Source organism: Entelurus aequoreus, linkage group LG26 (genome assembly GCF_033978785.1).
Source record: "Entelurus aequoreus isolate RoL-2023_Sb linkage group LG26, RoL_Eaeq_v1.1, whole genome shotgun sequence".
Taxonomy (NCBI): Eukaryota; Metazoa; Chordata; class Actinopteri; order Syngnathiformes; family Syngnathidae; genus Entelurus; species Entelurus aequoreus.
This window is the reverse complement of record NC_084756.1, coordinates 14,124,902-14,139,856: the sequence shown is the minus strand read 5'-3', so window position 1 is coordinate 14,139,856 and position 14,955 is coordinate 14,124,902. Positions and strand designations below refer to the sequence as shown.

At 46.3% G+C, this 14,955-nt stretch overlaps 1 protein-coding gene across 3 annotated transcripts in view; it reads right to left on the bottom strand.

The window, feature by feature from the left end:
• LOC133643308 (ephrin type-B receptor 2) overlaps window positions 1-14,955 on the bottom strand; it is a 155,770-nt gene that overhangs the window by 23,234 nt on the left and 117,581 nt on the right. For all 3 annotated transcript variants that reach the window (XM_062037794.1, XM_062037793.1, XM_062037795.1), the window contains exons 5-6: window positions 3,258-3,382; window positions 670-832 (exon numbers count right to left, since the gene is read on the bottom strand). In XM_062037794.1, the coding sequence (XP_061893778.1) occupies window positions 670-832; window positions 3,258-3,382 (288 nt within the window). The remainder of the gene's footprint in view (window positions 1-669; window positions 833-3,257; window positions 3,383-14,955) is intronic.

The window sequence follows — 14,955 nt, the reverse complement described above, 5'->3', positions numbered from 1 at the left end:
AGTGTCTATATTAGCTATATTAGCCTACTATCAAAATGACTTTAAAAGTCTTATATAAGTGTTATAATTGTTGTCTTTGTTTAGTTTTGTCCATGACTTAGTGTTTGTCAGTGTAAATAAAGTGTGATCTAGTGTAAATAAAGTGTGATGTAGTGTAAATAAAGTGTGATGTAGTGTAAATAAAGTGTGATGTATAAAGTGTGATGTAGTGTAAATAAAGTGTGATGTAGTGTAAATAAAGTGTGATGTAGTGTAAATAAAGTGTGATGTAGTGTAAATAAAGTGTGATGTAGTGTAAATAAAGTGTGATGTATAAAGTGTGATGTAGTGTAAATAAAGTGTGATGTAGTGTAAATAAAGTGTGATGTATAAAGTGTGATGTAGTGTAAATAAAGTGTGATGTAGTGTAAATAAAGTGTGATGTAGTGTAAATAAAGTGTGATGTATAAAGTGTGATGTAGTGTAAATAAAGTGTGATGTATAAAGTGTGATGTAGTGTAAATAAAGTGTGATGTAGTGTAAATAAAGTGTGATGTAGTGTAAATAAAGTGTGATGTATAAAGTGTGATGTATAAAGTGTGATGTAGTGTAAATAAAGTGTGATGTATAAAGTGTGATGTATAAAGTGTGATGTAGTGTAAATAAAGTGTGATGTGAGTCCAGTGTCACCTTCAGTCATGGTCTGGAAGTACAGTTTGCCGCTGTAGCGTCCGAAGCCGGCGACGGTGCGAGCTCGCACCTGGAAGACGTAGATGTTCCCCGACTTGAGGCCCCGGATGACCACGGTGTTGGTCTGGCTTCTGATGGTGGTGGCGTTGTACTCCGACTGATCCTGGGTCAGTCCAAGGAGCATGCAAAGGAATGATTGAAACACTTTTACAACAACACTTGCAGTTCATTGCAAAACTTCACCACTGCTAACATCAAATAAAACCTGACACCATGAAAGTGTCTGGTGCACACCAACTGAACCATGAAAGTGTCTGGTGCACACCAACTGAACCATGAAAGTGTCTGGTGCACACCAACTGAACCATGAAAGTGTCTGGTGCACACCAACTGAACCATGAAAGTGTCTGGTGCACACCAACTGAACCATGAAAGTGTCTGGTGCACACCAACTGAACCATGAAAGTGTCTGGTGCACACCAACTGAACCATGAAAGTGTCTGGTGCACACCAACTGAACCATGAAAGTGTCTGGTACACACCAACTGAACCATGAAAGTGTCTGGTGCACACCAACTGAACCATGACAGTGTCTGGTGCACACCAACTGAACCATGAAAGTGTCTGGTGCACACCAACTGAACCATGAAAGTGTCTGGTGCACACCAACTGAACCATGAAAGTGTCTGGTGCACACCAACTGAACCATGAAAGTGTCTGGTGCACACCAACTGAACCATGAAAGTGTCTGGTGCACACCAACTGAACCATGAAAGTGTCTGGTACACACCAACTGAACCATGAAAGTGTCTGGTGCACACCAACTGAACCATGACAGTGTCTGGTGCACACCAACTGAACCATGAAAGTGTCTGGTGCACACCAACTGAACCATGACAGTGTCTGGTGCACACCAACTGAACCATGAAAGTGTCTGGTGCACACCAACTGAACCATGAAAGTGTCTGGTGCACACCAACTGAACCATGAAAGTGTCTGGTGCACACCAACTGAACCATGAAAGTGTCTGGTGCACACCAACTGAACCATGAAAGTGTCTGGTGCACACCAACTGAACCATGAAAGTGTCTGGTGCACACCAACTGAACCAAAGACCACAATAAAGTGTCTGGTGTATTGATAGTATCCACATCTGGATGGATCACCCCTTCTTTACATGTATTGATAGTATCCACATCTGGATGGAACACCCCTTCTTTACATGTATTGATAGTATCCACATCTGGATGGATCACTCCTTCTTTACATGTATTGATAGTATCCACATCTGGAAGGATCAGCCCTTCTTTACATGTATTGATAGTATCCACATCTGGATGGATCAGCCCTTCTTTACATGTATTGATAGTATCCACATCTGGATGGAACACCCCTTCTTTACATGTATTGATAGTATCCACATCTGGAAGGATCAGCCCTTCTTTACATGTATTGATAGTATCCACATCTGGATGGATCAGCCCTTCTTTACATGTATTGATAGTATCCACATCTGGATGGATCAGCCCCTCTTTACATGTATTGATAGTATCCACATCTGGATGGATCAGCCCTTCTTTACATGTGTTGATAGTATCCACATCTGAATGGATCAGCCCTTCTTTACATGTATTGGTAGTATCCACATCTGGATGGATCAGCCCTTCTTTACATGTATTGATAGTATCCACATCTGGATGGATCACCCCTTCTTTACATGTATTGATAGTATCCACATCTGGATGGATCACTCCTTCTTTACATGTATTGGTAGTATCCACATCTGGATGGATCAGCCCTTCTTTACATGTATTGATAGTATCCACATCTGGATGGATCACCCCTTCTTTACATGTATTGATAGTATCCACATCTGGATGGATCACCCCTTCTTTACATGTATTGATAGTATCCACATCTGGATGGATCAGCCCTTCTTTACATGTATTGATAGTATCCACATCTGGATGGATCAGCCCTTCTTTACATGTATTGATAGTATCCACATCTGGATGGATCACCCCTTCTTTACATGTATTGATAGTATCCACATCTGGATGGATCACCCCTTCTTTACATGTATTGATAGTATCCACATCTGGATGGATCAGCCCTTCTTTACATCGGAACTTTAGCGGTTAGCTTCTTGTGTCGTCCTGTAGCATGTTTAGACATTCTGCTCCTCCAGTGATAATGCTACTTTCCACCATGTTCGGTGAGCACTTGTATGTTAGAAGCGGCTTCGCACTGCGGATAGATGACACATTCGTTACTGACTGCTCTCAAATTGGAGGCGGTGTTTTGGCGAGACATGCACCCTCCTGGAGTTCACACAAGTGTGTGTAAGTGTAATTGTGTCTGCTGGAATATTCACTTTATTTTGAAGGGATCTTTCACGTGAGTACAATCTCTGGGTGGCAGAGCAGGTGAAAAGTCTAAAGATGATGTCATAGTTTGTGGTGGAAGCAGGTCAATGTCATCCGGACATGGATTGTTGTTATCAAAAAAGGTATTTTTAAAGGATGAAAGAGTGAAATATTCCAAAGTTTCCTTCAGCTACATGGAATAAAAAGAAGAAGGCAGCCTACCTTCTCGTAGTATTGCAGCTCATAGTCCAGGATGACTCCATTGGGCTGGTCTGGCTGAGACCAGGACAAGGTGATGCTGTCTATGGTGCGGCTCACTTGGTGCATGATGGACACGCTGGACGGTGCTGCCACCACACACAGAAGAACAGAAAAGAAAAGAAGCGTGTAAAACAAGATAATTGCTGCTTTGGTTGGCAATATTCTGATCCTGCACAGGCACATGTGCGCTTTTATTGCAGCATTCCAAAATAAAAGCCTCTCTGTTAGCCTGCACATTTCATACGTCATCATGTAATTGTCCTCTTTTCCCTCCTAAAGAAGAGCTGCAAGCATCATGGCGGTTTCTTTCCATGTATTTTGTTTATGAAAATGTTTAGATTGTGGCTCGCTGGCTCATCTTGTGTGCTGAAGGAAGAGAAACCAACTGACTGCAACTTCCTTGAAGAGAAACCAACTGACCACAACTTCCTTGAAGAGAAACCAACTGACCGCAACTTCCCTGAAGAGAAACCAACTGACTGCAACTTCCTTGAAGAGAAACCAACTGACCGCAACTTCCTTGAAGATAAACCAACTGACTGCAACTTCCTTGAAGAGAAACCAACTGCCTGCAACTTCCTTGAAGAGAAACCAACTGACTACAACATCCTTGAAGAGAAACCAACTGACCGCAACTTCCTTGAAGATAAACCAACTGACTGCAACTTCCTTGAAGAGAAACCAACTGACTGCAACTTCCTTGAAGAGAAACCAACTGACTACAACATCCTTGAAGAGAAACCAACTGACTACAACTTCCTTGAAGAGAAACCAACTGACTGCAACTTCCTTGAAGAGAAACCAACTGACCGCAACTTCCTTGAAGAGAAAACAACTGACTGCAACTTCCTTGAAGAGAAACCAACTGACTGCAACTTCCTTGAAGAGAAACCAACTGACTACAACTTCCTTGAAGAGAAACCAATTGACTACTACATCCTTGAAGAGAAACCAACTGACTGCAACTTCCTTGAAGAGAAACCAACTGACTACAACTTCCTTGAAGAGAAACCAATTGACTGCAACTTCCTTGAAGAGAAACCAACTGACTGCAACTTCCTTGAAGAGAAACCAACTGCCTGCAAATTCCTTGAAGGGAAAAGTCCGCTGAGAACGGAGTCAATGAGAGTCGCTCTAGTCCGCCTATAAAGCGCTCTAAGAAACCTCCAAAAGCCTCTATCATCACTTTACAGAGGCAGTGAAGTTGTCAAGTTGTGTAAATGGTAAATAAAAAGAGAATACAACAAATCCTTTTCAACTTATATTCAATTGAATAGACTGCAAAGACAAGATATTTCATGTTCACACTCAGAAACTTTGGTATTTTTTGCAAATAATCATGAACTTAGAATTTATTGGCAGCAACACATTGCAAAAAAGTCTTGGAAACGCTCGAAACAAAAGTGTCGCCCTTCGATTTGCAGACCACAGACTTTCTTACCTGCGCCAAAAAGGGTTATAGTTTGACCTGGACTTGTAATAATAATAATAATAATAATAATAATAATAATAATAATAATAATAATATATTTTATTTGTAAAAGCACTTGACATTGAACAAACAACCTCAAAGTGCTACAGTGCATTAAAAACAACAGCAACAACTCTAGTAAATAGTACACAAATAAAATAAATAAAAAATAAAATAAATACAAAAAATGTAATTAATAAAGAAATAAAAACTAGAACAGCCAAGCACAATTATATCTAAATAAAGGCTTCTTTAAATCTAGTCATGGACAGATTTAATGTCCAAAAAAAGCAATTCCTCTTATCTACGACGAGTACGAACACACTCCACTTCCTGCTTACGGAGTTCTGAGGCCGTTCCCGCGCTGCGCAGAGGATTCTGGGAGATGTAGTTTATTTACAGGCTAAAAATAAAAAAACCTACACTAACCAAGTGTTTGTTTCATACCGTCACATGTCACGGTTTTGTTAAGAAGACTTTGAAACCCAAATAGTGCGACATGTGCAAAACACCTTTATTTAGCGGCTCTTATGGGCGGAATAGATCAGTGTTTTGACACCTTTTTTGAGCCAAGGCACATTTTTTGCCTTGGAATAATGCAGAGGCACACCAACCAGAAATAATCATTAAAAGAAGAAACTCAGTTGACAGTAAAAAGTTGTTGGGTATGACTTTAAAGCATAACCAAGCATGCATCACTATAGCTCTTGTCTCAAAGTAGGTGTACTGTCACCACCTGTCACATCACACCCTGACTTATTTGGACTTGTTTGCTGTTTTCCTGTGTAGTGTTTTACTTCTTGTCTTGCGCTCCTATTTTGGTGACTTTTTCTCTTTTTTCTGTATTTTCCTGTAGCAGTTTCATGTCTTCCTTTGAGCGATATTTCCCGCATCTACTTTGTTTTAGCAATCAAGAATATTTCACTTGTTTGTATCCTTCTTTGTGGGGACATTGTTGATTGTCATGTCATGTTCGGATGTGCATTGTGGACGCCGTCTTTGCTCCACAGTAAGTCTTTGCTGTTGTCCAGCATTCTGTTTTTGTTTACTTTGTAGCCAGTTCAGTTTTAGTTTTGTTCTGCATAGCCTTCCCTAAACTTCAATGCCTTTTCTTAGGGGCACTCACCTTTTGTTTATTTTTGCTTTAAGCATTAGACACCTTTTTACCTGCACCCTGCCTCCCGCTGTTTCCCACATCTACACAGCAATTAGCTACTTGCTGCCACCTACTGATATGGAAGAGTATTACACGGTTACTCTGCCGAGCTCTAGACAGCACCGACACTCAACAACAACAACACACCATTTGCAGACTATAATTACTGCTTTGCAAAACAATATTTTTAACCCATTTAGGTGAAAGTAGATCATCCCCCACGGCACACCAGACTGTATCTCACGCCGCGGCACAGTGGTTGAAAAACACTGGAATAGAGGACCTCCAATTGACTCCACTGTTAGCTGACTTTGACCAAGGATTGTGAATGATAGGCACACTTGCACTTGAAATAAGTTGGTCAGGGGTATATTTTGTTTTCCAGGCGCACAGAAATAAGCAGCAATGGCGTTTGTGGCTGACGTCGACAACTTGGGTGGTCAACGACCTGCTGCTCTCTCTCCGTGACAACACCCATTACCATTAGTTCTGCTGCTCTCTCTCCTGTGCACCACCAACACAACTACCATTACCATTAGTTCTGCTGCTCTCTCTCCTGTGCACCACCAACACAACACCCATTACCATTAGTTCTGCTGCTCTCTCTCCTGTGCACCACCAACACAACTACCATTACCATTAGTTCTGGGCGGCACAGGTCAGCTAAAGCTAAGAGAGGCGCAATGTCTGGTGTGTGTGTGTGTGTGTGTGTGTGTGTGTGTGTGTGTGTGTGTGTGTGTGTGTGTGTGTGTGTGTGTGTGTGTGTGTGTGTGTGTGTGTGAAAGAAGAGGAAAGATTTATGGACACTCCCCCGCCTACAAAACACACAATCCCACAGCACACACTGGCTCCCCCCAGTCCCGACAGTTAAGACCCAAGTCCGGGACACGTGTTCCCAGAGCAGAACCGCAGTGCTCCGTGGACTATAATCAGGGGCGGTGCAGCTGCGTACAGAATGTCGGTCTCTGGTCCTTTGTGATAGGACAGCTGGGCGGGCGGGCGGGCAGCGTCCTTGCTGGTTCCTTGCTGACCATCAACCTCTTTTCTCAAACCACTTCATTATCATCGGCTGCTTGGCCGAGTGGAATGGCCAAACAACACGAGTGGTCAGTGTTTCATCCGGCCTATGATGGTCAGCAGGTCAGTGTTTCACCCGGCCTATGATGGTCAGCAGGTCAGTGTTTCACCCGGCCTATGATGGTCAGCAGGTCAGTGTTTCACCCGGCCTATGATGGTCAGCAGGTCAGTGTTTCACCCGGCCTATGATGGTCAGCAGGTCAGTGTTTCACCCGGCCTATGATGGTCAGCAGGTCAGTGTTTCACCCGGCCTATGATGGTCAACAGGTCAGTGTTTTATCCGGCCTATGATGGTCAGCAGGTCAGTGTTTCACCTGGCCTATGATGGTCAGCAGGTCAGTGTTTCACCCGGCCTATGATGGTCAGCAGGTCAGTGTTTCACCCGGCCTATGATGGTCAACACCCCACTCACCTTGGACCATCAAACTACCACCCACACACCCCACTCACCTTGGACCATCAAACTACCACCCACACACCCCACTCACCTTGGACCATCAAACTACAATCCACACACCCCACCCACCTTGGACCATCAAACTACCATCCACACACCCCACTCACCTTGGACCATCAAACTACCATCCACACACCCCACTCACCTTGGGCCATCAAACTACCATCCACACACCCCACTCACCTTGGACCATCAAACTACCATCCACACACCCCACTCACCTTGGACCATCACACTACCATCCACACACCCCACTCACCTTGGACCATCAAACTACCATCCACACACCCCACTCACCTTGGACCATCAAACTACCATCCACACACCCCACTCACCTTGGACCATCAAACTACCACCCACACACCCCACTCACCTTGGACCATCAAACTACCACCCACACACCCCACTCACCTTGGACCATCAAACTACCATCCACACACCCCACTCACCATGGACCATCAAACTACCATCCACACACTCCACTCACCTTGGACCATCAAACTACCTTTTTCCAAGTTCAAAAGAAAATTCCAGGACTTCCTGGTTTTCCAAAGCCCTGTTTTCACCTATGTCTTAATTAGTATCATTATCTTATAATGGCATTATTTTTGTATTGTTTCACTTTCACAAATTCCTCAGTAAATTCCCCAAACGTCAGCGTGAAGTTAACGAGTGTGTTTAGCTGATTGGAGAGTTAGCTTGTGCAGCTAGTGGGTCCATGACCATGACTTCTGTTTTGTTTGATCAGCTGTTTTACTGCCTTGTCACAGACACTGTTTAGAAACAATGAAAGTAAGTGAATAAACATTTAGAAAATGTTTCGTACCAGCATATATTAGCGGCTAATGTTCCAGTGCGGCTTAAAAATGTAAAAATATTTATCTCTTCTCAAATGTAGTGAGTGTGACTTATATATACTTTATAGTCTGAAAAATACAATATTTTTAATTTCTTGTCAAATCATCTAAACAAACTTAATACAAGTGAATAGTATGTTTTCATGCATGCATATTTGTACGTGCTATAATGTAATGACACTAGCGTCGTTAGCATTAGCTAATATGCTAACACTTTACGAGTTAGTGAGTTTTATTAACTTACAACGGCATTTTATTTTGTTTTGTTTTAGTTCCACAAATTCCTCAGTAAATTTACCAAAATGTCAGCGTGGAGTTATTGAGTGTGTTTAGCTGATTGGAGAGCTAACTTGACTTCTGTTTTGTTTGATCAGCCGTTTTACTGCCCTGCTACAGACACCGTTTGGTAACAATTAGGTGATGTAAATAAACATTTTGTATCAGTATATATCTGCAGCCTATAGTCCAGTGCGCCTAATACATGGAAACATATTTTTTTCTGCCAAAATGTAGTGGGCGTGGCTTATATGACGCTCCGTGGTCCAATTCTTCATGGCTGCCCGTTATAAAACTGCCAAACTCCTGATGTTCATCTCCAAAATGGACGTCGAGCCGAACAGATGAACGTTGCCTAATAAAACAATCTGTCGCTCCTCTGAGAACTCAGGAGTATCTGGTTACGGATGCACGTAGACCCAGGCGCAGAACGTAGACCCAGGCGCAGCACGTAGACCCAGGTGCAGCACATAGACCCAGGCGCAGCACATAGACCCAGGCGCAGCACATAGACCCAGGCGCAGCACGGACGCTGCGTAAACACGCTATGGAAAGACCACTTCTTGAGCCACATGGGTCTTAGAGACGGACGCTGCGTAAACACGTTATGGAAAGACCACTTCTTGAGCCACATGGGTCTTAGAGACGTAAACACGCTATGGAAAGACCACTTCTTGAGCCACATGGGTCTTAGAGACGGACGCTGCGTAAACACGCTATGGAAAGACCACTTCTTGAGCCACATGGGTCTTAGAGACGGACGCTGCGTAAACACGCTATGGAAAGACCACTTCTTGAGCCACACGGGTCTTAGAGACGGACGCTGCGTAAACACGCTATGGAAAGACCACTTCTTGAGCCACACGGGTCTTAGAGACGGACGCTGCGTAAACACGCTATGGAAAGACCACTTCTTGAGCCACACGGGTCTTAGAGACGGACGCTGCGTAAACACGCTATGGAAAGACCACTTCTTGAGCCACATGGGTCTTAGAGACGGACGCTGCGTAAACACGCTATGGAAAGACCACTTCTTGAGCCACACGGGTCATAGAGACGGACGCTGCGTAAACACGCTATGGAAAGACCACTTCTTGAGCCACACGGGTCTTAGAGACGGACGCTGCGTAAACACGCTATGGAAAGACCACTTCTTGAGCCACACGGGTCTTAGAGACGGACGCTGCGTAAACACGCTATGGAAAGACCACTTCTTGAGCCACACGGGTCTTAGAGACGGACGCTGCGTAAACACGCTATGGAAAGACCACTTCTTGAGCCACACGGGTCATAGAGACGGACGCTGCGTAAACACGCTATGGAAAGACCACTTCTTGAGCCACACGGGTCATAGAGACGGACGCTGCGTAAACACGCTATGGAAAGACCACTTCTTGAGCCACACGGGTCTTAGAGACGGACGCTGCGTAAACACGCTATGGAAAGACCACTTCTTGAGCCACACGGGTCTTAGAGACGGACGCTGCGTAAACACGCTATGGAAAGACCACTTCTTGAGCCACACGGGTCTTAGAGACGGACGCTGCGTAAACACGCTATGGAAAGACCACTTCTTGAGCCACATGGGTCTTAGAGACGGACGCTGCGTAAACACGCTATGGAAAGACCACTTCTTGAGCCACACGGGTCTTAGAGACGGACGCTGCGTAAACACGCTATGGAAAGACCACTTCTTGAGCCACACGGGTCTTAGAGACGGACGCTGCATAAACACGCTATGGAAAGACCACTTCTTGAGCCACACGGGTCTTAGAGACGGACGCTGCGTAAACACGCTATGGAAAGACCACTTCTTGAGCCACACGGGTCTTAGAGACGGACGCTGCGTAAACACGCTATGGAAAGACCACTTCTTGAGCCACACGGGTCATAGAGACGGACGCTGCGTAAACACGCTATGGAAAGACCACTTCTTGAGCCACACGGGTCATAGAGACGGACGCTGCGTAAACACGCTATGGAAAGACCACTTCTTGAGCCACACGGGTCTTAGAGACGGACGCTGCGTAAACACGCTATGGAAAGACCACTTCTTGAGCCACACGGGTCTTAGAGACGGACGCTGCGTTAACACGCTATGGAAAGACCACTTCTTGAGCCACACGGGTCATAGAGACGGACGCTGCGTAAACACGCTATGGAAAGACCACTTCTTGAGCCACACGGGTCATAGAGACGGACGCTGCGTAAACACGCTATGGAAAGACCACTTCTTGAGCCACACGGGTCTTAGAGACGGACGCTGCGTAAACACGCTATGGAAAGACCACTTCTTGAGCCACACGGGTCTTAGAGACGGACGCTGCGTAAACACGCTATGGAAAGACCACTTCTTGAGCCACACGGGTCATAGAGACGGACGCTGCGTAAACACGCTATGGAAAGACCACTTCTTGAGCCACACGGGTCTTAGAGACGGACGCTGCGTTAACACGCTATGGAAAGACCACTTCTTGAGCCACACGGGTCTTAGAGACGGACGCTGCGTAAACACGCTATGGAAAGACCACTTCTTGAGCCACACGGGTCATAGAGACGGACGCTGCGTAAACACGCTATGGAAAGACCACTTCTTGAGCCACACGGGTCATAGAGACGGACGCTGCGTAAACACGCTATGGAAAGACCACTTCTTGAGCCACACGGGTCTTAGAGACGGACGCTGCGTAAACACGCTATGGAAAGACCACTTCTTGAGCCACACGGGTCTTAGAGACGGACGCTGCGTTAACACGCTATGGAAAGACCACTTCTTGAGCCACACGGGTCATAGAGACGGACGCTGCGTAAACACGCTATGGAAAGACCACTTCTTGAGCCACACGGGTCATAGAGACGGACGCTGCGTAAACACGCTATGGAAAGACCACTTCTTGAGCCACACGGGTCTTAGAGACGGACGCTGCGTAAACACGCTATGGAAAGACCACTTCTTGAGCCACACGGGTCTTAGAGACGGACGCTGCGTAAACACGCTATGGAAAGACCACTTCTTGAGCCACACGGGTCTTAGAGACGGACGCTGCGTAAACACGCTATGGAAAGACCACTTCTTGAGCCACACGGGTCTTAGAGACGGACGCTGCGTAAACACGCTATGGAAAGACCACTTCTTGAGCCACACGGGTCTTAGAGACGGACGCTGTGTAAACACGCTATGGAAAGACCACTTCTTGAGCCACATGGGTCTTAGAGACGGACGCTGCGTAAACACGCTATGGAAAGACCACTTCTTGAGCCACATGGGTCTTAGAGACGGACGCTGCGTAAACACGCTATGGAAAGACCACTTCTTGAGCCACATGGGTCTTAGAGACGGACGCTGTGTAAACACGCTATGGAAAGACCACTTCTTGAGCCACATGGGTCTTAGAGACGGACGCTGTGTAAACACGCTATGGAAAGACCACTTCTTGAGCCACATGGGTCTTAGAGACGGACGCTGCGTAAACACGCTATGGAAAGACCACTTCTTGAGCCACACGGGTCATAGAGACGGACGCTGCGTAAACACGCTATGGAAAGACCACTTCTTGAGCCACACGGGTCTTAGAGACGGACGCTGCGTAAACACGCTATGGAAAGACCACTTCTTGAGCCACACGGGTCTTAGAGACGGACGCTGCGTTAACACGCTATGGAAAGACCACTTCTTGAGCCACACGGGTCATAGAGACGGACGCTGCGTAAACACGCTATGGAAAGACCACTTCTTGAGCCACACGGGTCATAGAGACGGACGCTGCGTAAACACGCTATGGAAAGACCACTTCTTGAGCCACACGGGTCTTAGAGACGGACGCTGCGTAAACACGCTATGGAAAGACCACTTCTTGAGCCACACGGGTCTTAGAGACGGACGCTGCGTAAACACGCTATGGAAAGACCACTTCTTGAGCCACACGGGTCTTAGAGACGGACGCTGCGTAAACACGCTATGGAAAGACCACTTCTTGAGCCACACGGGTCTTAGAGACGGACGCTGCGTAAACACGCTATGGAAAGACCACTTCTTGAGCCACACGGGTCTTAGAGACGGACGCTGCGTAAACACGCTATGGAAAGACCACTTCTTGAGCCACATGGGTCTTAGAGACGGACGCTGCGTAAACACGCTATGGAAAGACCACTTCTTGAGCCACATGGGTCTTAGAGACGGACGCTGCGTAAACACGCTATGGAAAGACCACTTCTTGAGCCACATGGGTCTTAGAGACGGACGCTGCGTAAACACGCTATGGAAAGACCACTTCTTGAGCCACATGGGTCTTAGAGACGGACGCTGTGTAAACACGCTATGGAAAGACCACTTCTTGAGCCACATGGGTCTTAGAGACGGACGCTGTGTAAACACGCTATGGAAAGACCACTTCTTGAGCCACATGGGTCTTAGAGACGGACGCTGCGTAAACACGCTATGGAAAGACCACTTCTTGAGCCACACGGGTCATAGAGACGGACGCTGCGTAAACACGCTATGGAAAGACCACTTCTTGAGCCACACGGGTCTTAGAGACGGACGCTGCGTAAACACGCTATGGAAAGACCACTTCTTGAGCCACATGGGTCTTAGAGACGGACGCTGCGTAAACACGCTATGGAAAGACCACTTCTTGAGCCACACGGGTCTTAGAGACGGACGCTGCGTAAACACGCTATGGAAAGACCACTTCTTGAGCCACACGGGTCTTAGAGACGGACGCTGCATAAACACGCTATGGAAAGACCACTTCTTGAGCCACACGGGTCTTAGAGACGGACGCTGCGTAAACACGCTATGGAAAGACCACTTCTTGAGCCACATGGGTCTTAGAGACGTAAACACGCTATGGAAAGACCACTTCTTGAACCACATGGGTCTTAGAGACGGACGCTGCGGAAACACGCTATGGAAAGACCACTTCTTGAACCACATGGGTCTTAGAGACGGACGCTGCGTAAACACGCTATGGAAAGACCACTTCTTGAGCCACACGGGTCTTAGAGACGGACGCTGCGTAAACACGCTATGGAAAGACCACTTCTTGAGCCACACGGGTCTTAGAGACGGACGCTGTGTAAACACGCTATGGAAAGACCACTTCTTGAGCCACATGGGTCTTAGAGACGGACGCTGCGTAAACACGCTATGGAAAGACCACTTCTTGAGCCACATGGGTCTTAGAGACGGACGCTGCGTAAACACGCTATGGAAAGACCACTTCTTGAGCCACATGGGTCTTAGAGACGGACGCTGCGTAAACACGCTATGGAAAGACCACTTCTTGAGCCACATGGGTCTTAGAGACGGACGCTGTGTAAACACGCTATGGAAAGACCACTTCTTGAGCCACATGGGTCTTAGAGACGGACGCTGTGTAAACACGCTATGGAAAGACCACTTCTTGAGCCACATGGGTCTTAGAGACGGACGCTGCGTAAACACGCTATGGAAAGACCACTTCTTGAGCCACACGGGTCTTAGAGACGGACGCTGCGTAAACACGCTATGGAAAGACCACTTCTTGAGCCACATGGGTCTTAGAGACGGACGCTGCGTAAACACGCTATGGAAAGACCACTTCTTGAGCCACACGGGTCTTAGAGACGGACGCTGCGTAAACACGCTATGGAAAGACCACTTCTTGAGCCACATGGGTCTTAGAGACGTAAACACGCTATGGAAAGACCACTTCTTGAACCACATGGGTCTTAGAGACGGACGCTGCGTAAACACGCTATGGAAAGACCACTTCTTGAACCACATGGGTCTTAGAGACGGACGCTGCGTAAACACGCTATGGAAAGACCACTTCTTGAGCCACACGGGTCTTAGAGACGGACGCTGCGTAAACACGCTATGGAAAGACCACTTCTTGAGCCACAGGGGTCTTAGAGACGTAAACACGCTATGGAAAGACCACTTCTTGAGCCACATGTTAGCACGGAGAATGTAAAGAAAGAGCAGAAATGTTTTATGAAATGAAGGGCCGCTCTTTCAAGGACTGTCACTTTCTTGCAGCCAGGCGAGGTGAGGCACCTAATGTTGCTGTTGGGGTCTCTGAGGCGGAAACTCCAGCTGTTCAGGAGGATTTAGGCTTCAGGGGTCGTATTTATCAGACTTCTTAGAATGACTCCTAAGAAGTCTGCTAAGAGTTGACTTAAGAGTAAATAAATTCTTGTCTGACAGCTGCACTTGAAAGTGAGTTACTCCCACTTTCAGCAAGTGTAGGACTGAATGTGAAGTGTCACACTCCCAGCTGAATGACGACATTACTTTGTGCCCTAAACGCAACTTTAGGTGAGGTCATTTCTGTGTCCATAGAAATGACCAAACACGGAAGGGAATCCCTTGGCTAAGAATA